Source organism: Camelus bactrianus, chromosome 18, assembly GCF_048773025.1.
Source record: "Camelus bactrianus isolate YW-2024 breed Bactrian camel chromosome 18, ASM4877302v1, whole genome shotgun sequence".
In the NCBI taxonomy this organism is placed as follows: domain Eukaryota; kingdom Metazoa; phylum Chordata; class Mammalia; order Artiodactyla; family Camelidae; genus Camelus; species Camelus bactrianus.
Genome location: NC_133556.1, coordinates 299592 through 325824, shown reverse-complemented (window position 1 = coordinate 325824; position 26233 = coordinate 299592). Strand labels below are relative to the sequence as shown.

General features: G+C 62.7%; 1 protein-coding gene and 1 long non-coding RNA gene across 15 annotated transcripts in view; one reads left to right on the top strand and one right to left on the bottom strand.

Moving 5' to 3' along the window:
- The window catches only part of PRKAR1B (protein kinase cAMP-dependent type I regulatory subunit beta), a 102947-nt gene extending 83244 nt beyond the window's left edge, over positions 1-19703 (top strand). For 9 of the 13 annotated variants that reach the window (XM_074345450.1, XM_074345454.1, XM_074345453.1 and 6 more), the window contains 2 exons: positions 7219-7300; positions 7596-8887. In XM_074345450.1, coding sequence (XP_074201551.1) covers positions 7219-7300; positions 7596-7768 — 255 coding nt within the window. In that variant the 3' untranslated portion in view covers positions 7769-8887. Of the gene's footprint in view, positions 1-6; positions 1461-7218; positions 7301-7595; positions 8888-18935 lie in introns of those variants that run through there. The other 4 variants (XR_012500213.1, XR_012500214.1, XM_074345460.1 and 1 more) reach the window with 4 other exon arrangements.
- LOC141573862 (uncharacterized) lies at positions 3148-7329 on the bottom strand. Of its 2 annotated transcripts, none has more exons than XR_012500218.1 (2): positions 7199-7329; positions 3148-6921 (listed from the first exon to the last, which is right to left on the bottom strand). It is a non-coding gene; the product is annotated as an uncharacterized LOC141573862 (long non-coding RNA). The 2 variants fall into 2 exon arrangements; XR_012500217.1 differs by having other exon boundaries at positions 3148-7007; positions 7199-7285.
- Positions 19704-26233: the final 6530 nt, after the last annotated feature.

Here is a 26233-nt window from a genome sequence, read left to right as displayed (position 1 = left end):
CACAAGGCGCGAGGCTTTCCCAGACGAGACAGATGTGGAACGCATTTGCTGGATTCCGAGGTCCTGCCTGGTCCCGAATGAGATTCCTGGCACCCTGGGAGGGAGAAGCAGCGTGCGGAGGCCGTTGCCGTGAGGAATGGGAAAGTCCGAACAGACGTGCCGTCCTGATGAGGCAGCGTGCGGGGTGCCAGGCCCCCGCCCGCTGAGGGTGGCTCCGTCCCCGCGTGCGCCCCTCCTCGCTCTGGGCCGGCGACTGGGCGGGCCTCGGGCTCTTGGGCCCAGCCCTCTTGAAGCGCCAGGGCTCATGGTGTCCCCGTAAGGGAGTGGTCCCCAGCACCCACATGTGGCCACATGTGTCCGTCTGGGTCACTGCCGGTGTCCGTCCACAGCTGTGGCACCCTGGCCCCAGTGGCCCCCTGGTGTCGGCTGCCAGGGTCCTGGGGGTAAGGCACCCAGTGTGGCCATCTTCCCAGGGAGCCGTCAGCCTTGTGACGAGCCCAGGCCCTGCAGGGAGGTGCACTGGGGTGACCGGGCGTCCTCCCTGGACAGCAGGGTGCTTGGAAGCCCACAGCGTGACCCCTGAGGGGCGCCTGCTGCTGAGCTGGTTCAGGGATGGGAGCAGGCCAGGCGGGACTCTGGTGGCCAGGGCCTTTGTGGAACAACCTGTTCTTTAAATTGCGGTAAGATGCACGTAGCACACGATCTACCGTTTCAACCATTTTAAGTGCGCAGTTCAGGGGCAGTGAGTGCATTCACCTTGTGCAGCCCGCACCACCATCCGTCTGCAGAGCTTTCTGTTGTCCCACCTGAGACTGGCCCTCCCCTGTCCCTGCTGACACACAGACCCTAGCAGGCGGAGGCCGCGGGGGCTGGAGCAGGTGGTGGGAGACCCCAGGCACGCCATGCATCTGGGACCACCCACGGCGAGTTGCTGAGAGCTTCTGAGTCAGCCCGGCAGGGGCTCCCCGGCCCTCGTCCTGCTGGAGGACAGTGTCTGCAGAGAGACCTGGGGGTGTCCTAGGGACGGGACCCAGGTGGGCCGTGTGGCCTGACCTCTCGGGGCAGCTGCCTGGAGGGCTGAGGGCTTGGTCGATGCGACAGGCGGTTGTGCCCCTCCTTCCAGGTCGGAGTCGTCAGGGGCTCTGGGGCTTTGGGTTAGGGGGACCCTTTGCAGGACAGAGCAGGTGTTTCTGACACAGCGAGCCTGGGTCTGGCTCAGGGAGCCCCCGTGTCTGCACTGTGGTTGCCAAGTGGAAGGACGCCACGCGCCTTGTTAACTGAGCGGTCACTGGCGGGGAGACGACGTTGAATGAAGAGGGCCCTGCACCCGCAGCATGGTCGGCGCCCGGGCAGGCTGGAGGTGGGCGGGGGCATCTGGGGGCCGCTAGCATGCCGCTGGTGCCAACTGGAGGACCTTCGGCTGGGGCACAGCTGGGGAGCAGGTGGTGGGCAGTGGAGCCTTCTGCTGGAAGCCGTCCTGACCATCCACACGGGTGGGCAGTGATGGGGAGGGGTGGGTGGGAGAGGCTGAGGCTTTGGCCTTAACACAGGTGGGAGGGACGAAGACCGTGGTGGTGAGGAGGGGGCGGAGGGCAGGGTCCAGGCTCGATGACCTGCGGTTGGGGCCGGTGAGGCGGGGGAGGTGTGGAGCCACCGCTCGGCGCTAAGGTCACTGGGGCTGTCAGCCTGCAGACGAGGTGCTGGGCTGTGTCTTGGGAGCGGAGGTGCCCCAAGAGGCCCCATTCAGATGCTTGGGGTTGAGCCCCAGAAACCGCTTTGTCTCCAGAGTGGACCCTCAACCCCCGGCAGAAGGAGCCTGAGCGCTGGCATCTTAGGGCTGGACCAGCAACGGCTTGTCCTCCCCACTCGGCACGCAGCTGAGCCTGGACGGCTGTGATGCCTCGGGCCTGCTCTCCCTGGCCCCCGAATCTGCAGATGGCAGGGAGGAACTGGGACACAGAAGGGCATTGGGAGCCGAGCCAGAGCCGCAGCTCAACCAGGTGAACAGGTGCAGCGCCTGCAACTTCCTGGACGCGCGTGCGGCCCTGTCCCTGGGCGGACGTGCCCATCACAGCCACGCTGGTGTCCTCGGACGGGCAGGGCTGGGCTGGGCTCCCGAGAGAGCAGAGACTTGGCCGGTCTGGAGAAGGAGGACCCCGACCCAGCAGGGCGTCCGGGGCCCCCGGCCTCTCCTTCCGGCCCCAGAGCCAGAACTCTCTTTCTTCCGCAGTGTTCCCTGCAAAGCTGCTGGTTTGTGCCTTTGCCAAGTCACCGACCGTGTGGACGGTGCGTTAAATGTTGCCTGGAGAGCTGACCTGGGGCCCCTTACCAACCCCACATGTTTGTGCTGCTGCTCTGGGGACAGTTTACGTGGCCGTGCTGGCAGCCAGGGTGCGGGGTCTTCACAGAGAGACCCCAAGCACCTAACAGACAGTCAAGAAGGTGCCCAGGACTTGGGGTTACGTGGATCCTTGTGCCCCAGGGAGCGGGAAATGGGTTTGGAGGGAAGGGAGCATCTGTGAGGACCGTGAACTAGTCCTCCCCGTGGAGAAAACAGTTTTGTTGCAACGATAGCTTCCTTAAAAACTTTTAAAAATTTGTGCATGAGCTCATTCATGCAGAAGGAACCACACAGCTACCTGGAGGTGTTCACAGGCACCGCCGGCTTAATCCTGCATGTGTGTATGGACACGGATGTGGATTCTGCACCCGGCAAACTACGTGTGCACATGAAGCATAACGGCCAAGCAGGCTGTCGTGGTTTTCCAGGTGTGTGGAGTTCCGTTAGGGGTGGCAGTGCCCGGTGAGCCTGGTGCCCTGCGGTGAGCCCTCTGTGTCTGCTGGTCACACTTACTCTCGTGTCCACTGCCCTGATGACCGCCTGCCAGCTCTGACCTGCATAGAAGTGCTTCCAGAGCCAGGAACTTTACCCTCACCTCACTCTGCGGGTGGACAGGCACTGCAGATGAGGAGCCTGGGACGTGGGCAGGGCCCGGCCTCCCCAAAACCATGGCCAGTGCGTTGCAGAGCTGTCCAGAGCACGGGGCTTCCCACCGTCCCACACCTGCCTCCTTCTGCTCTGTTTTTTTAGTTGCCTTTTAATTTAAGGGAAGTGATGCTGGTTTCCGTTTATGGCTCTGATCTTGCTTGTTTTACAATATAGATTTATTTAAATAAAATAACTGGTTTTCCTCTTTTCGACCTTGGTGTAAATGGCATGTAAGAATGTGTGCCCCCTGCACAACCGGCCGTGGGGTTGAAGTTCTCCCCTTCTGCCCTGACAGCACAGCGGCTGGGACGGCAGTGTCCGTCCCTCCTTGGTGGGACGGCGCCGGGCTGTGATGACCGGGGCAGTGTGGGCACGTACACATGGGCTCTGACGGACGCCAGGCTCGTCCCCAGCGGCTGCAAGTCCTGGGTGGGGGTCCTGTTTCACTGGGCGCTGTCCTTGCCGAGCCCTGCCCGCTCTGGCCTGCACCCCTTGGGGCGGACCAGTGGCCACAGCTCTGATCTGACCCCGCCTGACCCCCTGCCAGGGTGTCATTTCTGGGGCGACCTGTGTCTTCTGCCCTTCTCCACTGCTGAGGTGTCCCAGCCCTGCAGCGGCGTCCAGCTCATGGGCAGGAGGAGTGGGTGACGGCCTGCCGGATGGATCAGAGGGAGGGTGTCATGTTCCTGGGGGGCACATGGCCCCAGCCCAGGAGGCGGCCCTGCAGCGAGGCCATCTTCCATGCTTCTCCGGGTGCTGGCCCCCATGGGCGGGGCTGTGTCTTCCTGCCTCTCGGGGCTCCATCGTCACCTGACCCGGCAGGGGGACTCCAGGCCCGCGGCCTGGGGTCAGCGCCGGGCTGGAGGGGCCGCTTGGTGGGGGAGTGGGCAGCCCAGAGGTCCTGCTTCGACGAGCATATTCACCTCAACCTCGACTGGTTTCCGTCTTACAGAAGTCACACTTGCCTGTTGTAGAAACCAAAACGTTGATTTGGGTTTCAATTTTGTGGAAAAATTAGAAAAACCAAAAGCGTGAAAGGAAAGCGGGTCTCATACTCCAGCCCTCAGCCCCCCCCCCCCCCCCCGGCAGTGCCATTTTCTCAGCCTCCTCCTGGGCCCATTCCTGTGTGGCCCGGTTTATTTTTAGAGTTGGGTTAGAATCGGTAAGTGACAAATTTGGGGACTATGGTCTTGAGTTCTGGCAAGGATGCTCTTCCAGCCCCCGGATTCCAGCTCTCAATCCCCTTAGGATGTCTGTGCTGCCTTCACGGCCGTCTGGGAACCGAGCTCAGAGCACGGCTGTTTCCAGGCCTGGGGACGGTTCGCCCCCCGGAAGACCGGCTGCCGCTTAATGGGAATGCTGGGCCTGCGGGTGGGAGGCCCCCACCGTCTGGTCCGTCAGCCGCTCCCCCCCACCGCCCTCAGGCCTGGCGGCCGTGCCCAGTCGGGTGGCAAGGCCGTCCCAGGGCAGGACTCCCTCAGTCCTGCGGTTACCCCCAGCACTCGGGGGTGGGGGTGACAGTGTCTCAGCCTCGGCTGCTGTAACAAAGAGCCCCCAAAACACTGCAGCGCGGGCACAGGGGTGGCCTGGGCTCATCACGGAAACCCCTGGTGCGTGGCTCTGCCCCTTGTGGCCTTTCCGTCTCATGGCCCCACGGCCCCTTGGCACCCGAGGCCGAGTGCCCCGGTTGAGGCTGGGCTGCCAGCACGCGGGAAGTGACCCCAGGACGTGGGAGGGCCGGGCCGGGGCTTGCCCAGTGTTCACCCTGGGTTCACCCTCGTGCCGTCCAGCCTGGAGGGCGGGTGTCAGGCCGGTCAGGCGCTCGCGCGTCCTCCGTGTCAACGTGCCAGTCACGGGTTGAAGAGGTGCGTCCGTCTCCGTGGAAGTAGGTTTCATGGCAGCCAACCTGCCGTTGACCGTAAGGCGGGCTGGCGTGTGTGTGACCAGGAGAGAGAGGCCAGTGACCACAGGAAACGCCCCTGGTGCCGGAGAAGACAGAGGGTGGGGAGGTGTCTGCCCAGGGCCCCGGTGGGCAGACAAGTGAGAAACAGACGTGGCCCACCTGCGCCTGTGCTTGCCCCTCCTGCCCGCTGAGCCCCAGCCCAGCCCCTCCCCCGAGTGAGCACACAGCAGTCGGCTAGACCCCCCCCCCCAGCAGTGGGTGAGGCGAGCATGTGACCTGCCCTGGTCAGTGAGATGTGAGGAGAGGTTGCTGAGCGCGTCCAGATTTTCCTGCTGATGGCAAGGGGGAGGCATTTGGTGACTCCTGGAACCAGCCACTGTGCCACCACGAGGACCTGACCGAGGCCGCCAGAGCAGGAGGCGAGGACAAGCCTGGGTGCAGAGACGTCTCCGGGCCGCTGAGACAGCCGGCCCTGAAGCCTCCCGACAGCCTTCTGGCTCTTCGGGAGGGCGGTTGCCCTTGGGTGCTCTGAGACACCTCAGATTGGGTTTTCTGGGGTCTCGGGCTCAAAGTACCTCATCAGATGCTCGAAGCCTGGAGTTTCACTGAGTAAGAACCAGAGACTTCAGTTCCATCCCTGAGGTCCTGAAGAGAAAAATGATCCAAGTGTAAAATGGAAAATTGTCCAAGATGGGAATGAAAGCCACGTGAGTCATATGCGTAAAAAGTCAGGAAAGTGAACGATAGTTCGGTCAACGCAACGTTGTGTCAAGAAAACCACTGCCGCCCCCCCAGACCTGACTGCCCTCCGCTCCAGTTTTGTCTCCTGGTCTCCCGGCAGCGGCTCGAGGGAGTCCAGGTGACCAGCCCACGTCTCACTGCCGAATGACACCCCCCTCAGCCAGTGTCCCAATGTGGGCCGTGGGGCCCGGGAAGACCTGGCCTGGAGGACAGAGCGGGGACGGCGTGGGGAGCGGCGGGGGCCGTTCTGGCTCGTGGGGCCCAGGACCCAGCTCCTCTCCGTGGGGTCAGTGAGGGACCACGTGTTCCGCCGGCCCTGCCCCTCTGCCTGGGTCTGTGGGCGCCCGGACCAGGGAGCGCTCCTGGCCGGCCGGGCGGGTGCGGACGGTCTATTGTTTACAGGCCCTGCTCCGTCCATCAGCCTGCCTCATGAACATCCCGGACGCTGCAGCCGAGTGTCTTGGTGGCCGGAGTGGGGGCCAGTGTGGGGGCCCCCGCGGGTGGCCAGAGAGTCCAGGCACGGTGGGCACAGGCAGGGTCTTCTGGCCGTCTCTCGCAGACCGGGTGGAGGGAGTTACTCATTAACGCGGGCACGGCCGGGCCAGCGCTCATGAGGCGAGTCTGGCCACCTCGCTTGGGCGAGTCCCCAAGCCCACCTGGGAACAAACGGCTTCTTCCTGCGGCCAGGGCAGTGGGTGTCGGCCGTCCAGGCCAGGGACGTTCCTGCACAGTGGGGGCCGGGCCCCAGGCCCTGTGGGTGCGGGGGCACCCCAGTGCTGAAGCACCCTGGTCCTCCGGGCCTCAGACGCCTTGCGCCCCACCCCCCGCAAGGGGAAGCCGTGGAGATGAAGGGGACCCGTCTGAGCGGCCCTTGAGACTCGCTGCTCGGAGACACGGTTAATGGACACTCGCAGCTAGTCCTCGTGCAGCTGAGGGGCGTGCAGGGAAGATTCCGGGTTCTGGACGGGACCTGTCCCCTGGGCCCCCCCAATGGCAGGTGAAGGGGCCGTGGGCTCTGAACGCACTGGTGCCGGGACGTGGCTGCCGTGGCCGCAGCCCCACCGCCGGGGGCCCCGCCAAGCGGCTCTGCCCACCCCCATGTTAATCATTGAGCCCCAGTGTCTGCAGGCACCCCCATCTGGGGGCTGGGGGGCCACGTCGCTTGATGGGTGCATGACCCCGAGACCGCGCTCTTCCCGCTTGGCGCTCTGTCCTTGAGACTTAAGCCAAGGTCGGCTCGGAGCAGCGCTGGCCTTGGCGGTGCCTCCCGGTTCTGCCAGCTCCCCACCTGCAGGCAGATGGTTCGGGGCAGGAGTGGGCTGCAGAGGATGGTGGTCTTGGGGTGCGGCTCCCAGACCCCATGCCTTTCTGTCCCTGAGGGGAAGACAGGGTGTTCACTTTGGAAGAGGGGGGCTGTGGGAGGGAGCCAGTGGGAGGGGGATCTGGGCAGGGACCCTCACAGGTGAGCCCTCACATGTGGCCCTTGCTGGGTAACACCCCCACACGGTGACCTTGGCGCCTCCCCCCTCCCCCCACTACCGCGACTCCAGCTGGCCGACCCTCACATGTCCCTTGGTGTCCACAGGGCACAGCCTCAGTCCTCCAGCGCCGGTCCCCACAGGAGGAGTATGTGGAGGTGGGGCGCCTCGGGCCCTCTGACTACTTTGGTGAGTGGGGTGGGGTCCGCTCCCTCCTGGGTTGGCGGCCGTCTCCCCGGGGCCCCCACAGGGGCCGTGGGAGGCCTGGCTGAGGTCCTGGGCGTGGGCTGACCGGGGTGGGCGGGCCCAGCTGTGTTTGAGTTTCAGGTGAACAGGGAGCGCCTGTTAGCCTGCGTATGTCCCGGGGCCCCTGGGCACGCGCGCTCAGAGGCGGCTGAGCGTCCCAGGGCCTGGCCTCGTCCCTCAGTCTGCAGCCTCCCCGACCTCCCCGAGGCCGGGCCCTGACGCTCTCCTCCGCCGCCAGGGGAGATCGCGCTGCTGCTGAACCGGGCCCGGGCGGCCACTGTGGTGGCGCGGGGGCCGCTGAAGTGTGTGAAGCTGGACCGGCCCCGCTTTGAGCGCGTGCTGGGCCCCTGCTCCGAGATCCTCAAGAGGAACATCCAGCGTTACAACAGCTTCATCTCCCTCACCGTCTGAGCCCGCTTGCCCACCTGCGCGCCCAGGGCGCTGCGCCTGGCTACCCTGCCCCCAACTCACTTCGGAATAAAGATCACCTTGCGCCCTGGAAGGCCAGGCCAGGAGGTGCAGCCACCCTCCCCCGTGCCCCCCTCCCCATCTGCCACGGGTTCGTCCTGGGGGACCCACCCTACTCCCCAGGTCCTCGGGAGACGCAGGGGTTGCCCACCCCCCCAGGGGCCGGCTGTGGGGTCCAGTTGGGCCAGGAACTGCTCAGTGCCTGGGCTTGGGGACATGAGGCCGCCTGTTCTGCAGCAGAGTGTGGGACCATGACGTCCCAGGGGGACCCCGCAGGCACCCTTGAGAAGCCTGGGTGAGAAGTTGAGTCTAGAAAGAGAGGGTCCAGGCCCCTCCCTCAAACACTTGCCCACCAGAGGGTCCTCCCAAGATGCCAGGGTTGGGGGAAGCCAGTCCCGGCCTCAGAGGGAGGTGGCTCCGGGCTCCCACGGAACGTTTCAGGGAGTGGGCTTGGTCCTCACCTTTCCTGGAGAGCTGGGAGCTCTGACCCCTACACCCGAGTCAGGACAGAGACGCCCAGGGAGGGAGGGAAAGCCCGTGAGAGTTCGGGACTTTCCGGGGTGCCGTGAGACCTGTTCTCTCCAAGTAGGGGTGTCCCCAGACAGCACTGCCGCCCCCTTCTTTGTACAGCGGCTTCTTGGAGGCCCTGGGAGGAAGTGGAGAGATTTGCTAAAACGTATCCTGGATAAAGTGGTCAGAACCAGGGCCCTGGGAGTCGCTTTTCAGCAGATACACCTCCCGCTGAACAGGGTGAGTCCAGCTGCCCTGGGCCCCACACAGCTATGTCGTCAACCGACTGAATGCCCCTTGACAGCATCTTCCGTCCCACCCTAACGTGAGCTGGAGAGGCCTGGGGTCAGTGCCTCGTGAGACTTCCGGGGACCTGACGTGCGAAGGAAATGGCGCCGCTAGCCTGCCCGTAGACATCCAGAGAGGCTGCCGGTTCGTGGTGCCCCTGGCCAGCCTGCCTTCACCCGTGGTGCTTCTGTGACTTGTCAGCCCCGCCCTGTTTATCACAATGCTCTGAACGCTGCATGTGCTATTAAACGTGCAATGAGCGAACTCGGGGTTTTGGTCTGAAATACTTACTAGCAGGTTTTCTCCTTTTGGTTTTACTGAGGTAAAATAGTCCACACATAAACTTGTGGTCCTGACCGTTTCTAAGTGCACCGCTCAGTGGTACCAGCCACATTCACGCTGTTGTGCACCCGTCACCCCCACACGCCCCCAGAACTTCCCATCACCTCAAACCGAGACTCTGTCCCCGGTAAACACGGGCTCCCCCTCCCCCAGCCCCCGGCCCCGCCCTCTGCTTCCTGTCTCTGTGACTGACTCCTCCAGGGGCTCACAGAAGTGTCTGTCCCTCTGTGTCTGTCTGGCTTATGTCACTGAGCACCGTGTCCTCGACGTCCGTCCATGCTGCAGCAGGCGTCAGAGTCTCCCTCCTTTTCACGGCTGAATCATAGTCCGGTGTGTGGATGGACCCCATTTTCTTTATCCGTCCACCCGTCGATGGACCCTTGGGTTGTAAGCCTCCCTCACGGCCCTGACTGTGACGAGTTCATGGTTCCCTCGGGGGCAGCAGGGCTGAGCGCTGGGAGGAAGGAAGCAGGACCTGGGCCCACCCCAGGCAGTGAGGGCAGGTTCTAAGCAGTGACTCGGGAGAGGGTGGCGAGGAGGAACACTTGTGGTCTGACCCTCGTGTCCAGACTTCGGGGACCAGGGCCAGAGAGAGGGTGCAGGGAGGGAGGCAGAGTCCAGGAGGAGAGAGGAAACCACGCCTCGGCTCAGGGTGGTGGACAGCCACGGCCAGGGAACGCGGCGCCTCTCGGAGCCGGGGAAGGCAGGAGCGTGCCTCCCAGGGCCTCCCGAGGGAGCCAGCCGCCTGGAGCGTTTCAGGGTCCAGCCCCAGGCTGTGGGGTAAGGTGATACCTTGAGCTGCTCTGAGTGGCTGGGTTTGGGGTGTTTTGTTACAGCAGCTCAGGACACTCACACAGACGCTGGGACTGGCACTGATCTCCGCCCACTTGAGCGCGGGCTTGCCCCCCACGCTGTGCGTCTTGGGACTTGGGGCTCCCCTCCCTGAGCTGGGGTGCAGTGACCGGGCAAGCACCCCTCCTCGGAGGGCAGGCTCTGGCCCCTCTGCCTGTGCGGCGAGGGCTCGGGGACCACGGTGGAACAAAGCCGGGGCGTGCTGCCCGCTGTGGGGGGCGTGGCCAGAGCAGCATCTTCCCCAGCTGGGCGCTGGGCCTGCTCCCTCTGGCGCCAGGCGGCACAGACCCGGTCTTGTGGGCTCGTGAAAGCGTGCTTGTGTCCTCCTGAGACTACAGGCCAGGGGATTGTTCTGCCCCATCGCGGTCCCCAGGGCGGTGCCAGGGGCGCCGTGCGGGAGGGGACACTGGGACTGGGTCCACGCAGACAGAGCTGGGCACTCGCTCCCCCCCGGCCTCAGTCCCTGGGAGGCTCACTCCTCTGGGGGCCTGATGTGGGCACCCCATCCCACCCGGGGCAGCTTCTGGGGAAAGGGGTCAGGGTGTGGCCAGCCGAGGGCAGGTGTGGTTCTTAGTCATTTATCTGTGGGTCCCAGGACCTCTTGGGGCTGGACACTAAGTTGGACCCAGTAAACGTTCGAATAATAAATAGAAGTGAGTAAGCTAGGGGTTGCAGGGGGGCTGTCTGGGGGATTCAGGCTCCAGATTCCACAGGCCGGAAGAAAAGAAACTTTGATCAAAGTCTCATACCTTCTACAAAAATGAACTCAAAGTGGCTCACAGACTTACTCGTAAACATAAAACCATAAAACTTTCAGGAAACAAACAGGAGAAAATCTTCAGGATCTTGGGCCAAGCGAGTTATTCCGAGACTTGACACCCAAAGCCATAAAAGGAAAATCGGATAAATTGGAATTCCTGAAATTAAAAACGCCTGCCCTGCTAAACAACCCGCGAGGAAGAGGAAAGGGGAGAAGGAGCCGTCAAACCACGCGCCCGCAGGGGACTGTGCCCAGAGCACGTGGAGCGCTCTCAGCAGCAGGCAAGTCACCAGCCTGGCCGGGACGCGGATGACCCTTCCCAAGGAAGGTGCACAGATGGCGGTGACCCCCAGGAAGGCGCTGACTCACAGGCACCGGGACACGAGACGAAGCCATGGTGAGCCGGCTCCACGCGGATCACAAAGGCTGAGACAGGACGTGGCAGCAACACCCAGTGCGGGCGGGGAGGCGGGGGTCGGGGTGGCTCACACGTGGCCCTGGGGGTGCGAAACGGTGCGGCCACTCTGGCTAGTGGTGGATTCTTTAAAAAAGCAAAAGCTGACACCAAACATGCAGCCACAATTGGACGCTGCTCCTGCAGCTTGGACGCTTGCCCTGGGGAAACGCAGCCTGGCTCCCACAGAAACCCACACAGGGGGCCTCACAGAGGGTTTGTCCACAGAACCAGAGGCACCCAAAGTCCTGCGGTGGGTGAGCTGCTGAGCACGCGGCCCCCACGCCCCTGAGATGCTCAGTGTGCAGCGGCTCCGACTGCTGGCGAGCGACCGCCGGGTGGATCTCCAGAGAGCTATGCGAGTGGAAACCCCACCCCCAAAGGTCACCCAGTGTGACTCCGTGTACATAACATCCTTGAGGTGACAAACGGAAACGGAGCAGGGCTCAGGTGGAGGTGGGGGAGCAGGAGGGCCCTGCCTTGAGGGGACGCCCTGCGTCTCGGTTGGACCAACACCCAGACCCCGGGAGCGTGGTCGAGGTCCCGCACCAGAGTTCTGGGAGACGTCATCCCGGGGTGGGGGACTGGGCACAGGGTGCTCCGAGCCCTCTGTGTCTTGCTGTTGAAAGGAAGGGAGAGGCTGGAAGCAGTATGGGAAATTGGGGCCGGTGGAGTGTGGGGGGAGACCCTGGAAGGAGTCTGGGTTCCACTAGAAGGCGCAGAGGACCTGCTGGAGATGTGGGGCCCCGGGCGAGTCTGCTTCATGCTGTGGAAGGTCTGTCGGTAGCGCAGGACTGAGGGCGGCAGGTGAAGTGAGCAGCCGGGACGACCCCATGGGTTTTACGGGACAGGCGGCATTCCTGGCACGGGACAGGCGGGAGCAGAGGGGATGCCCAGGGATCAGCCAGCCCTCACACCCAAGCAGCACCCCTCCCTGCCCCAGCCCCTGGACCCACACAGACCTCCGCCACTAGCTGCGTGGCCTCGGCGAGCCCCTGGACATCTCTGGACCCCACCCATCCCTCTCTGCAGTAGCCTAGGAATTCACCCCCAGTACAGCTGGAAGAACCCAGTGGGCCCGAAGCCCCTCGCTGACCCGGGGTGGGCTCAGGCGGGGCTCAGGTGGGGCTGAGGCCAGGGCTGGGCCAGGTGGATGGGGAGTGCTGAGGGATTCCAGAGAAAGTGAGGGGCTGCCCCAGGCGTGGTCCACATGCTCATTCATTCCCTCTGCGGGCTCTGTGCTCTGTTCACGGCCCTCTCCGGCGGTGGGCAGGCTTTCCCTGGCATCTGGAGCTCTGGCCAGAGGATCTGGAGGACAGAAGCCAGCAGATGCCCACTGGGGCCCCTGTCCAGCTCTGCCCACCACAGGCCTCGGGACCCTGTGCCTCTCCCAGGCACACTCCCTGTGCCCACCCCAGGCCTCTCCCCATCTGTAAGATGAGGGTAACAGCCCCAAAGTGTGGAGAAGTGAGGCCCCAGGCGTCCTGTGCGGTGTCCTGGCCCACACACCCTGCTGGGCGAGCCGGCCATCAGTGCCGACAGTGCCCTGGACGGCCCAGCCTCACCTCACCCGTCGGTGGCTGAATCAGCCTGGCGGTGGTGACTCGCTTTGAGGTCCGGTACTTCCCTCCCAGCCCCCGGCTGCCTGGCTGGGGCCTGGGGGAGGGGGCTCCTTGTGGGCAACCCTCGGGGTGGGGGCCAGTTGATGTGGGTGAGCAGGGGCCCTGCAGGCCACAGGGGCTCTGGTCCCTGAGACGCAGATCCAGACGGATCCCTGGGGTCTGCCCTGTCCGAATGCGGCTCGTCCCATGCCCTGCCAGGAAGCCTGTCCTCATGCTACCGACCGCGCTGACCTCTCTCCCCTCTCTGACCCCCCCGCCTCTCGCCTCCTGGGTGTGACCCAGTTAGGGCATCTGTGACTCACTTCTCTGCTCCAGCCCCACCCCCGGGCGGCTGAGCATCTCCCCTCTTCCAGGACTCATCTAGTCTGGCTCTAACTTGGGCTCCAAGTGCAGGAAGGCCATCTTAGGCTCTCAGTCTGGGCCCAGAGACCCAAGACCCATGACATGCTTGGGGGCCACCTAGGCCCTCAGAACCTCTTCATGGGCATTCTTAACAAAGGTAGATCTGGCATGAATACAGTGGATTCTTAGGTGTACATGCAGGCCATTTATTCAGCCACAGAGAAGGCCACTGAGTTTGTCTCTGCTGCTCCCAGCAGGGGGTCCACTCTGGACTGATGCAGGGTCTGCCTCTCGGCAGAGCCCCGTGGCATTCCGCCGTAGACATCCCTTCCAGGTCAGACTGTGAGCCCCCTCACCAACCTCATTGATCAAACGTTCCTTTTACTTTGGCAGTTGGTGGAATCACGCTGGTGCGTGTGTTTCAGGAACGTGCCGGACGAGGAACCAGGCAGCCCCTGACCTCCTGGGCCCTGGGGCGTCAGGGCTGGTGTCCGGTGTGCTGGGTACAGCACGGACTCAGAAGTACAACGACCTAATTTGCCCCCAGTCCTGGTCCTGTTTCATACAAGCTCTGTGCTGTCAGGCGAGTCCCTTCACCTGGGCCTTGGCCATCCCGTCCACAGAGGGGGACGAGTAACACTTGCCTCCTGGGATTAGCTGTGCCTGAGAGGTGGGGTCGTGAGAGTAACGCCCCTCAGCACGGAGCCTGGTGCGGAGGAAACCGGCAGCGATTGGAGCTGTTGCTACAGACTACCCAACCGCGTCTGGGTGCCGCCCAGGCCCTGGCGCCGCCCAGACAGGGGGCCACGGTGCCTTGCGTTCACATCCTCTGCCTCGAGCTGGGCCTGGCCGGCTCCTCTCCCTGACCGCCCTCCAGGGCAGCTGCGGGGCCCCTCCCGGGTGTGCCAGCTGGCACTGCACGCCGCCCCTTCCTCCTGCTCCTGGAGCTGAGGAGGGCCCCCAGTTTTGTGGCGGGGACAGATGTGTCCCCAGGACACACGACCTGCCCTTGGCGTGGTTCAGGACTGCTGTGTGACATCAGCCTGAGACCTGGAAGCACAGGGCAACCACCAGGCTTCTGCACGCGGAGGTTCAGGGCCGGGCGGGTGAGCCTGCCACTCCCGGCTCCCCGGTGTCGGGGCCCCGGCTGTGAAGACTTGAATGACGGAGGCCACTCAACACTGGGCCCTCCGTTCCCTCACACTGGACGAGTGCCGGGCCCTGGAGCAGCACCTGAGGCCCCTCCACGTGGCTGGGCTTCCGCACAGCTGGGGGGCCTCGGTGGTCAGACCCCCATGGGCGCTGAGGCTCTGGGGGCAAGTCCTCCGACAGGACCAGGCGCCACCTCTGGAACCTGGTGTCTCAAGTCACCCAGTGCCCCCTCCGCCGGCCCCCCGCCCTCAGGGAGGGGACAGAGAGCCCACCGCTTGAGGGGAGAAACATCAAAGAATCTGCAGTCTTGTAAAATCATCGCTCCCTCCCAGTTTCCAGGAACTCAGTCCTGACCTAGACAGGCTGTGGTCGGGGTCAGCCGAGCACACAGCGTTGTGCCTTGAATCTCTGCGTCGTCGGGGTGGAGACCCCTCCCACTGTCTTGGGGTTCTGCTGTGGAGGCAGGCCAGCTCCTCCAGGATGTGTCTACCCCGAGGCCTTGTCCTTGCTGCTCCCCCAGCCCTCGGAGCACAGCAGGCACGCAAACGTTTGTTGAATGAATGTGTGATGAACTCTAAACCCACACAGAAACCCTTTCAAGGATCAGAGTGCCTTGAACGGCTGACTCGGGAGCCCCAGGAGCCTTAGACAGGGTGGGACACTGAGAACCAGAGGCAGAGGTCATGGCAAGGATGCCGGAGCCCAGCCCCACTGCCCGCAACTCCTCCAAACTGCCCAAGTCAGAAGAAAACTTGTTATTTTGCTGTTAGTAGGATTATCATTGTTTCCAAACACGCTCCAGTAGACTTCACACGCTTCAGAAAGAAAAACCCAGGCGTCCATGGGAACCCCTGGGCTCCTGGTTCCTTTTTCTATAGACTAAATAAACCACGACAGGAAAACGCGACGAATTTATATCATCCCAGTGTAGATTCTCCAAATTGGCCAGTGTTCACGGAGCTCCCAGACAAGTGCTGTCCTGTGGTGCCGGGCCCATCTGAAGGGGGCGAGGGCGGCCAGGACGTCCCATGATTACTGGCCGGTGGAGGTGGACCGCTGGTGCCCCTTGCCTGAGACTGTGGCCACACCCCGCAGTTTGGGTTTTGGATGCTCTGGGACTGAGGCCCGACTGGGAGGTGATGCTGGGGAGTGGGCCCTGCCCTCACGAGCCCCATCCTGGGGGGCCAGTGAGACAGCAGCCCCAGGCAGTGAGCCCAGTGCTCGGTGAAGAAAACAGCTCCAGGTCACATCACCAGTACCCCGCCGTCCAACAGACTCTGCCTTCTCTGGCTGGTCCCTGGCCGCCCCCAGGACAGCTCCCCAGAAGCTGGAACACAGAACCCACTTGGGGAGCGGCGGGGGAGGGGTGTGGGGAGGCGGGCGGGCAGGGCAGGGCTGGGCTGCGCAGGACTAGCTGGACTCTGTCCTGCTCCCAGCACCTGTGGGCCACACCCGTCCAGCCCCTGTCAGGGTTGCAGCCGGGAGAGGGAGATGGTAGAAGTGGCCCGAGCCCAAGGCTGGAGGGGCCGCCAGGGGAGCGGGTGAGAGGGCAGAACGCTGCCCCAGGGGGTCCCCACCACAGGCAGAGTCGCCTCTTCCTGCATGGAGGCCACCAGGGAGGCCCAGTGCTTCCTGAAGCCGGAACCCAGTGAAGAGCGAGGACTTGAGGGGAGGGGAGGGAGGTCCTCCGCAGGGTTGATCCAGACCCCTGCCGCTGTGGGCCTCGGGGCGGGTTGGCCCTGCTCTGGGCCCTGGCTAAGGGGGCTGCTGAGAGGCACCTCTCCCCTTCAGGCCAGGAGGGTTTGGGGGAGGTTCTTGAGGAAAATCCTCCCCGGGCTGGGAAGGTGACTCCGCCCTCCCCGCCCAGCCTCGTGGGTGACAGCGGGTCCCGCAGATGCCCAGACCCTCTCCCAGGGGCCAGGCGGCTGTCTTGGCACAGCTGGGTTGGAGGTGATGGGTTGGCAGTGGGGGAGGGGCAGAGGAGGAGGGGCTGGGGGGGTGGGGCAGGGAGGGGAGGGGGAAGGAGGAGAGGGAGCTGGAGGAGCAAGGGGAGGCAGCGGAGGGGGAGGGGGAGGCGGGGAATTGAAAGTGCATTCCAGACGGGTGACACACAAGCTCTGCAGCGAGGGGGGAGCAGGCCGAGCTGCCCTCCTCAGGAAGGTCCCTGGGATCCAGCTCCCCCGACAGGGAGATAAGACAGGGGCCGGGCTAGAAGGCAAACTCCTGGCCTGGGAAGCCCTGCTGCTGGCTGCTAGCCTTCAAGGCTCTGCCCCAGTGCCACCTCCTCCTTGAAGCCTTCTTGGATTCATCCTTGGATCCAGAGGAGTCCTTGGGGTGCCTGGGTTCGTTCTCCCATCAGACACCGGCTGGCTTGCAACCTGGGGCTCCTCTCCGGCCCTCACACCTGCTGAGCGGCCGGGCAGGGCCTGGCTGGGGTGCCCACTCTCACCGGCCGGCCTCGGGGGCCCCTCAGGATGCCCTGGCAGTGGTGTCCTCTGGGCCAGGCTGTGCTGTTCGGAGCACAAGGAGCACGGGGGGGTTTAGTGCCCGCACGACCAAGCTGGTTTCCCCTACACCCTTTGTCTCAGGCTGGAAGGCCGCCTCCTGCAGGTGGAGTGGCCGTCTGCCCACGGGTGGGTGGTGGGCAGGGCAGGTGTGTAGACTGCTCCCTCCTCAAACCCAGAGGTGGTGACGGGCGGCCAGGGTATCGGAGCTGGGTGGGCAGGTGTTTTGGGGGCAAACCTCCATGAAAGTGAGAAGCCAGCCCCCCCTTGGGGTGCCTGCAGCCCAGCGATGGGGCTCTGAGGCCCAGCTGGCTGTGAGAGGGGGCTGGGGAGATCCCCCTGCAGAATCGTCTGCGTGGACGGGGCCTGGCCACCCTTGAGGCGGAGTCTGCTCTCCAAGGTGGGGGGGAGGGGACAGAACGGGCCTGGACTCCAGAGTGTAAAAGGCCGCCGGGAGAGGAGCCGGCAAAGGTCAAGACGGGGCTTCCAGGGAGGGCCTGCCCTGGGAGAGCCGCTGGGTTACAGCAGCCCAGACCAGCTTGGCCTCTCCCAGGAGCACAAGGGAGGGGGGTGTGCCCGCTTGTGCCAAGAGCTGTGGTCAGGCCAGCTGACCGATGCCTTAGCATCATGAGCCCCTATGACCATGACAGCAGTGTTGACACAGGAGTGGACACCTAACCCTTTCTGGATGAGGACAGTTCTGAGAAAGACCTTCCTCAGCCTCTAGAGAAGGCAGTGGGAGAAGGCTGTTGCCATGTTGCCATGTTTCCACCTGGCTGGGTGTGAATGGGGAAGCCCACGCTGGTTCTGGCAGCCATCTTGTCACCAGGAGGGACCAGCCGAAAGAAGCAGCACGGTGAAGGGGATTGTGGCCCCTTGATCAGGCCCCTCCTGAAGCACGACCCCTGGCTTCCCAGGAAGACACCTCACGGTGCAGCCCCTTGGGCTGACTTTCCGCTCCCTGAGCTGAACGCCCTGCTGCGGCTGCTGAGCCGCAAGCAGGCCGGGAAGCCTCTGGTCTGTGTGTTTGTCTGTCTCCACCTTTGAGGAGGTCAACCCCCTGCAGGCAGAAACCGTGTTGTTCGTGGCGGTGACTCCTGGGCTGGCAGGAGGCTCTTCTGTAGCACACGGCAGGTGCACTGTGAGTGTCTGCTGCGGATGAGTGCGTCTCAGGGCGCTGTCAGAGCTGGAGGGAGAGACGGACACTGTCGCTCACAAACACACCTGGAATTCCACACCAGCAGATCCAGGCTACACCAGCACTTGGGTTTGGGGTGCAGGGTGGTGTTATCTGGGATTTCTCTGGGTGGGGGGTGCGCCGTCAACTCGGCTGTGCTTAGGGCTCTGAGAGGCTGAGCTCAGTATGGTCCAGGGTAAACAGGAGCTGGTGGCAGGGGTGCGGAGGGACCCCGCGGGGCTGCCCACTGTCCCACAACCCAAAGGTGTGGCCACACTATGCCCAGGGCTCCTGTTGCAGGGCGTCAGGGCACAGGGGTGAGGGTGCTCTGTGCTGTTTACTGAGCACCTGCTGTATGCCAGGCATAGCGTCTACACAGACACCACCCTGTGCCTCCCCCTCTGGCACCAGCAACAGAACTCTAGCCGCGTTCGGCCACAGCCCAGCTCTGTGCTGACCGCTTCCTAGGCACGCCTCCTGGCCTGCTGGCCTCAGGGGAGCCGAATTCCGCCGCTCCACCGCTCCCCAGGGCCAGCCAGTGTGTGGAAGTCTCTTTTACAAGATAGTCTTTTGCCCCAGACCTCACCTGGTCCTGGAAGGCCCGGGTGGGAGGTCCAGCCTGCCCCTACCCGGAACCTGCCCCAGGGGTAACCGGTCCAGGCCAGTCCGGTCTCTCCCACAGATGCGAGCCCGCCAGGCCACGGGCACAGCCACAAGACGGCCCCCCCCTCAGACGCGTGCGCATCAGTATCTGCAACCCCCGCCACCCCGGCTCCCAGGGGCGTGGGGACACGGCTGGCTGATGGCCTGGCCCCTGGGGAGGAGGCCGCCGTGCTCTTGGGGGTCTTACAGCACTTCTGGTTTTCTTGCCACAACAGCCCTGGGACAGAAGCGTCATCACCCCTGGGAAGCTGAGGCCTGGAGCTGTGATATGATTTGCCGAAGGTCACAGGCTCAGCGGGCCCTGGGATGGCTCTGCAAGTGTGGCAGCGTGGGGGAGGGGGAGGGCTCCCTGGAGGTTCAGAGAGAACCCGAGGCCCAGAGAACCCTGCCCGCCCCCAGCCCAGAGCCACAGCTTCTGATGCCCAGACGTCTCTTTTCAAACAGAAGCGACTGAGTTTCTTAGACAAGGACCGTCAGCTCATCACAGACCCGGACACTGGGTGAGAAAGTTGCGGACAAGCAGCCCTCCCCCGCCCGCGGACGCCGAGGAGACCGCGGCGAGTGCTGGATGCATCACCGCGTCACGGGGGCTTCCACACGGCCAGAGACCGTCCTCACAGGTTCCACCCAGAGGGGAGGGGTCAGGAAAGCACGGTCTGGCCACACCAGGGGTTTAGGTTGTTCCCCACTTCTGCTGTTTCAGGTTGTGCTGCTCTGCGGCCTGCAGTCTGCGGCGGGTCTGCGTCCGGGTCACTGTCCTGGGCTAGGTACCTGGACGTGGGACGCCGGGGTCAGGGGCCACGGCCACTTTCACGGATCCCGATCCAAATTGCCGCCAGCTCTGACCGTCACCCTCTGGGAACTCCCGCGGGCCCTCCTCCCATGGCGTCCTCCCCTCACAGGACACGGCGCCTGGGGAGTCTGCTTTGTTCGCTGCTGCTGAAGTGCCTCTGAGCGTCTGTCCCCACGTGGGTCGCTATCGTGCACCACGGTTTTCTGGCGGGAGAACATGAGCAAAGACACAAGTAGATACCGTATTTTAGAGATTTGGCTAATTCACTTACTCTGTGCAGATAAAGGACACAGGGACACTAGAGACACAGCAGATAACCGAGGTCTCCCTGTGCTCAGGTTTTACCATTTTTACACGTTTTAAACATCCATACTGTCACATCTGACGGGCTTTTGTTTTGATTAAAAATGTGAACTACACAAATGTGGTTTGTCCTGTCTTCTAGAGCTCTGAGAGTTCTCTGCCTTCGCGGAGGTGGATCAACTGTGGGAAAGCGAGAAAGTCGGGGTTAGCATGTTTTCATAGCTTTTCTTTTGAAATATTTCAGTCTTACAGAAAAGTTGTAGGAATAGTACAGTGAACCGCTGGGTACCCTTCACCTCAGTTCAGTTTCCCCATCTGTGATCTACCACCCACCTGTTACCTGTCATCCATCTTTCCTGTTGATGGTCTGTCTACCTCTATATGTCTGTCTTCTGTCTTCGCAGATAAATATCTTCCATCTATGTATGTATGTATGTATGCATCTGTCATCCACCCACCCGTCCGTCCGTCCGTCCATCCACCCATCCATCCATCCACCCACACATCCGTCTATCCATCCACCCTCCCATCCACCCGTCCATCCACCCATCCATCCACCTATCATCTATTTCCCTAGCACTCACACTTCCCCCCACCCCAGCCACGTGTAAACCAGCTGCAGCTTCATCCCGGGGACTGCAGGGTCTCCCAAGGACACAGAAGCCCTCCTGCATCACCGTAACCTCATCACCACGCCCAGGAATTTTCCTTGGACACAGTGACCGAGCCCTTCTCCCGCGGTCCCAGAGCTGCCCGCTCCCAGACGGAGGAGCCGGCCCAGGGCCGCCGCTGCGCTGGCCGTGCTGCCTCTTCCATCACCTTCAGTCCAGGCGCCCCTCCCCACCCCCATGCTCTCTTTGTTTCACGACAGTGAAGGCTCAGGAGCAGGCCTTTGGTGGACTCTCTCAGCGCGGGTGTGTCCCCCTCGAGACTAGACCGAGACTGCAGGGCTCCAGCGAGAAGCTGCAGGTGAGGCGCGTCCCCTCCCGCCTCACTCCAGGACTCTCAGGGGAGCTTGTTCTGAAACCTTCGCTAAACAGCTTAACTTCTTAACCCACCGAGATGTGTGTGGTTGGGTCCAGGGTAAGTGAGGCCTCAATCCGGTTGTTTTCCTAAACTGTCCCAGTGCATTTACTCAACAGCCCTTTCCAGTCCTTCCAGTCCCTCCTCTAGGATGGCCCTTTCCGACCCTGTGTGCTCCAGCGTGCTTGTCACCAGTGCCACACCACTCTGATTACTGTAGCTCGAGAGGTTTCGTCTTCCTCCCCACAACCACGCTGCTGCTCTTCGTTCTAGAAGTTTCTGTGCACTCCTCAAGCACTTTTAGCCCCAGTCCCGCCTCTACAGGCCACTCTGGCTCCCTTCTTCCCCGGTGAGCTGAGGTCACCCCTGTGCTGACCCCATCAGCTCTGGTCTGACCTGTGATCCTGCTCTAGGGCTTGCTGGCCTCCCCAGCGTAGAAGCCTCCTTCTCTGGAGAACATGATGTTACTTTTCCTTCTGGAGGCTTGGAGAGCCAGCCTGGCATGTCCCCAGACAACCTCAGGAGCTCCACGCTCCAACCTCTGCCTGGGGGTGCGAGTCTCGTCAACACTCCGATGGCTAATGGGGACTGGAAGCCCCTCCCACCCCATCCACCACCCCTGAGAGGGGGAGGGCCAGCAGGCAGCCCCAGGCAAAGAGGTGTGGGTTGGCTCTGGGTTCAAATCAGCTGACCAGCTAGATGTGAATCCTTGGAATCCATGATGCAGAAACTTGGCCATGAGTCCTGAAGGCCCTGAGAGGCAAGGGAGGGGGAGAGGTGGACTGGCTGCTCTGGCCTGGCAGGCTGGCTGTCAGGGGGCTGCCGTCAAAGTTTCTATTTACGCCACTGTATGTAGCATCCCCGCCCCAAACCCTGCAGTGGCTTCCGTCCCCTTAGAACAAATCCTTCAGTTAGTCTTACAGACTCTGACATGCCCCACTGCCTGCCTCTCCCAGCCCCTGTCCTCCCAGAAGCCCCGCCTTCTCGCTCCTTGAACAAGCCAAGCTGGTTCCTGCCTCAGGGCCTTTGCATGTGCTGCTGTTGGTTCCCTCTGCCTAGAAAGCTCCGTCTAGATCTTCTCAGGATCTGCTCCTTTCCCAATAAACAGGCCTTCCTGACCTCCCCCGGTTCCTGAGCTGGAACAGTGTCACTGACTTGTCACTTGTTTATGGTCCCCTGGAGAGGCTGTGGGCCCCACGAGGGCACCGTTGCAGTGCTATGTCCCGGTGCTTTGCCCAGTGCCTGATGCAGAACTACCTGTTGCATGAGCGAGTGAGAATTTCCGAAGGCAGCCCTCTGAACTGGCTGTTACCAGAGGAGGAAGTTGAGGTTCCAAGATGCAGATGGAAGAGTTTGCTCCAGGCCACGCAGCAGATGAGGCAATGGGGGTGGGCGGCCGACCCCTCTGAGGCGTCCAGGCCTGTGCTGTGTTCTGAGCCCCCCAGCACTCACACCCATCTGGAGGGCTCTGCTGAGTAGATACCAAGTCCAGGTGTCTGGACCAGCATCGTCCAGGAGAAATGTTATTTAAGCCACATATGGAATTTACAATTTCCTAATAGCCACATTAAACAAAAGTAAAAACAAACAAGTGAAATTGATTGTCATCACAGTTTATTGAGCTCAATATATCAAATATTCTCATTTCAACAGATAATTAACATAAAATTATGAATGAGAAATTGCACACTCTTTACTTTCATACCAAGTCCTGTAGGCTGTGTGTGTTTTACACGTACAGCACATCATAACTCAGACCAGCTACGTCTCAAATGCCCAATGGCCATGTGTGGCTGGTAGCTCCTATACCGGACAGTCCAGGTCTGAAGCCCCCAGGTGCCTCTTCACATAGGTCTTCATTCACAAAATGGTTATGGACTTAAATGCTAGCAAACCTTCATTGCTGTCTGTGTATTTTAAAAAGAAAAATATTCACTAGGGAGTTAAAGAGGACACTGAGAAAGCCCTCCCGGGCTGCAGGCAGGCTTACCCTCTTCCTGGGGGGCCTGAACTGGAAAGGCCTGCTGGAGCCTGGGGCCTGGGGCCGCCCGAGATCATGACTTAATTAACGCCTGCATGCCGGCAGCTTTGATCTTCAAGCAGTGGTGCCCACTCAGCTGAGGCTGCTCCCAGATTAATTGCCCTGAAGCAAGAAAGCCTTGCCCAGAGATAAAGGGAATGTGGTGTTTCGTCATTACAAATTGTTCTGAAATCCACTCTGGCACCGGGCAGAGGCCTGGGTTTGGACGCCCAGCTGGCCCCCACCTGCAGGACCCAGAAGCAGGCAGCTGGGCAGCCGTGCCCTTGCCATGGGGCACCAGGTGCTGCAGGTGTGTGTGTACACGTACGTGTGTGTGCGTGTGCGTGTGCGTGCGCATGTGTGTGAGCTGCTGCCCTCCTGGGCGGGAGGCTCGGGGCCAGGGAACAGCCGTGCAGGGTAACGTTACTGGTCCCCATTTTCCAGATAAGAGAACAGACTCGGAGCAGTCTAGGGACAAACCACCCCACAAGGCCAAGGTCAAGGGCAGAGGGCAGCCAGGGCACCTCAGGTTGGGGGGTCAGGTGGGCGTGGGCTCTGGTCCCAGTGCCTTACTGCCAGGGCTCCTTCATCCCTGTCCAAGACCTTCAGGATAAAGGAGCCTGTGTGGCCGCTCTGGGGACTGATGCGTTCACACAGGGGAGCCGGTGGCAGCCGACTGCCTGGGGCTGTGCTCTGGGGCTGCGGGCAGGTGCCTGGCGTTCTGGTCTCTGTAAAATGGGACGTGGGACAGCTCTCTACTCCTAGGGGTCACTCAGGGCTGGAGGTGCCCAGTGCATGTGAGCCATGACTCTCCTGAAAAAATGACAGCAATAGTGGTACATGGACCTGTGCAGGCCCTGGGCCTGCCCTGCAGACAGCAGACGGGATGGGGTGAGGTGGGCTTTGGGGCGAAAGGCTGGCTGCACACAAGAGCTGGGCTAGGTGACAGGTCCTTAATCAAAGCTCCCTACCCCACCCCAGCCCTCCACCTTGCTCTGAGGAGTGGCCAAGGTCTTTAAGGAGCTCCTCCCTGGGTGGGTGGGTGGATGGGGGCGGCATGGGCGTTGCCAGAGGGAACCAGCGAGAGGCAGGCCCCCTGCCAGTCACCCCAGCTGCGTAGCGGCCCTTCTCCGCGCCTATTTGGAGCACCTGACTCACCTTAATTATGGGCCCTTAGGCACGTCGGGGCGTGCCGGGACGCCAGAGATAGCCCGGAAACACAGGCTCCGGGGGCGAGCGGACATCCCGGGCTGCCAGGTGCAGCTTCGCCTCCCACCAGCACCTCCCCACCCTGGAGGTCCCCGCAGCGCCCCCTTCTTCCGCCAGAGGCCCTCTGTCTGGCCTGTAAGCCCCGCAGCAGCCTCCCTGGCCTGAGGTGGGAATTGTCCGGGGGCGGCGGCGCGGAGCGGGGAGCCGGTCAGGGGTCCGCGACCGGCCTCCAGGCCTGGGCGGGGATGCCCCGCGGAGTCTGGAACGCCGCGCCCACGCGCTCGGCAAGGCCGCCCACGCCTCCAACTCTAATGTATATTTAGCCTCTTTATCAAATGTTTGCCGTGAACCGTGTGAACCGCCTAATAGCGGCTGGAAGTGAAATCCGATTCCCGGGCAGAAAGCAGCATTGTGACCAGGCCTGAGCGGCAAGGATCTCCGACGGGCGCGCTGGGCAGGTGCTGGGGCCCCGACGCGCCTGGCCTCGGTACTCACGGTCTCCTCTTCCTGCCTCCTCGCTCCCCCCACCCCCCACCCCAGCATCAGAAACCGCCTCCTCACTCAGCCCCTTCTCCAGAGAAGAGGACGCCTGGAGTCTGCAAGGGGGCGGGGTGTCGGGGAGAGGAGCCAGGGCCGGAGAGGGAGTCCCCGCGGGCGTGGGTTCCCATTCGAGTTGGTGACCTCTTGGTCACGTCAGTCCAAGGTCGTAGGAACAGCTTCTAGGGATCTATTTCTGCCAGTTTCTTTCCAGGATGTGGAGAGGGTGGGGCGTGCTGGGTTGGGGGTCTCAGTCCCACCGCAGGGCGGGCCTTGGTTCCGAAAGCACCTCTTGCCCCGAGTCTCCCCCAAAGGCGGTGTCAGGCGGCTGCACAAGTTTGTGCCACCCTCGCGCGGCCGCTGTTGTCGTGGTCGCTATGACGACGCCCCACGGTTTTATTTTTAATAGCGGCCAGCGATTAGAGGGATGCCTGCGCCCCCCCCCGCAGATCTCCAGTCCCGGCTAGGGGTGCGCCCAGGCCTCCCCGCTCCTCGCCTCGCTCTGGCCTGAGACTCCCACAGAAGACGTCCCCTTCCGCATCCCCAGATCTCTTCCATCCGTCCCAAACTCCAACTGGGAGCCCCTGAAGTGCCAAACTGGGAAGGGGCACAGAGGGAATCACTCATCGAGATTTGCTCTGAGGTGGCGGGACCTCCAGGAACCGGCTAGCCTTGTGCAGACGTTGGAGCAGGAGGGGCCCTTAACTGCACCCCCATACAAGGTGAACTTTCCCCCTTCATTCCCACATATACTATTAAACCGAGTCTTTAAACCCCAAATAAGTGTCCTCGGGTCCCTCCACCTCTCCGCCCGAGAAGAATCCGAGGCTCAACCAGACGTGAAGCTGTCAACTCCCGGGTCCAGTAGGCCACGGAGGGCTCGGCAGTGCACTTTTGGCTGCCTGCCGGAAACCGTCCAGTGGTCTCCCTCCGCAAAGCAGTGGAAGGTTCCACCTGGTAGGACAAGGCTCTCAAGTGTTTTTAAACGTTCCCCCAATTACCCTGGTTCTATCTCGTGCCTCCTTCATCCTGACCACCCGAGAGCCCGCTTGAAGACGGGTGGGTCGCTGGTGGGGCTACGGCGGGGAGGCAGGTGCCTTGAGGGGCTGGCTGCAGGTATGTGGAGGCATGCGGAAGGGAGCTTCTAGCCCCGGCCGCTGAGAATCGCAGAGGGGCTCGCCCCTCCCCCCAGTTATTTGGGGGAAGGCAAGTGCCCCTGAAGCGCCCACTGGACTCAGCCTTTGAAATGCCAGCGTCGGCCAAGCCCGGGATGAAAGACCGCCCGCGGGGTTGCGCCTTTACTGCCTTTGTCTGGCCGGAGTGCGGCCGCGGCGGGGGCAAGGGATTATCCGTAGGATGGGGACAAGCGGGTGGAGGGCTGGGTCGGGCGGAATTCTCTTTCCGCCGCCCACCCACTCGGGCGCTTCCTAGCCTCCAAGGGCCTCGCTGTCTAGCTTTGGGGTCGCACGGCCCGTCGCCCCTCTAGCACTGCTACCAGGATTCGTCGGCCCCCTCGAGGGACCCGCCGCAGGGGTCTGATCCCACCCGGTCTAGGCGAAAGGAACCTAACCAGCCCGGCGCACCGCCATTTGGTGCCGGGGGAGCCGTCCAGACGCGCTCAGGCCTCAGCCTCCCGCGCGTCGCTCCCCCGCATCGCGCTCTGTGCCGCGCCGCGGCCGGAGGTGGCGCTCTGTGCGCCCAGCGGATCCGGCGCGGGAGGCTCAGACTCCCCGGTTCCTCACGAGCAGCTACTTTCCCTTTCTTCCCTTCCACCCCCTCGAGTTCCCAGCTCAGGTCGTGGCCCGGCCTTCCACGAGGGAGTGGGGACTTGGAGGACTCGGGCTCCTAGGGCGGGGA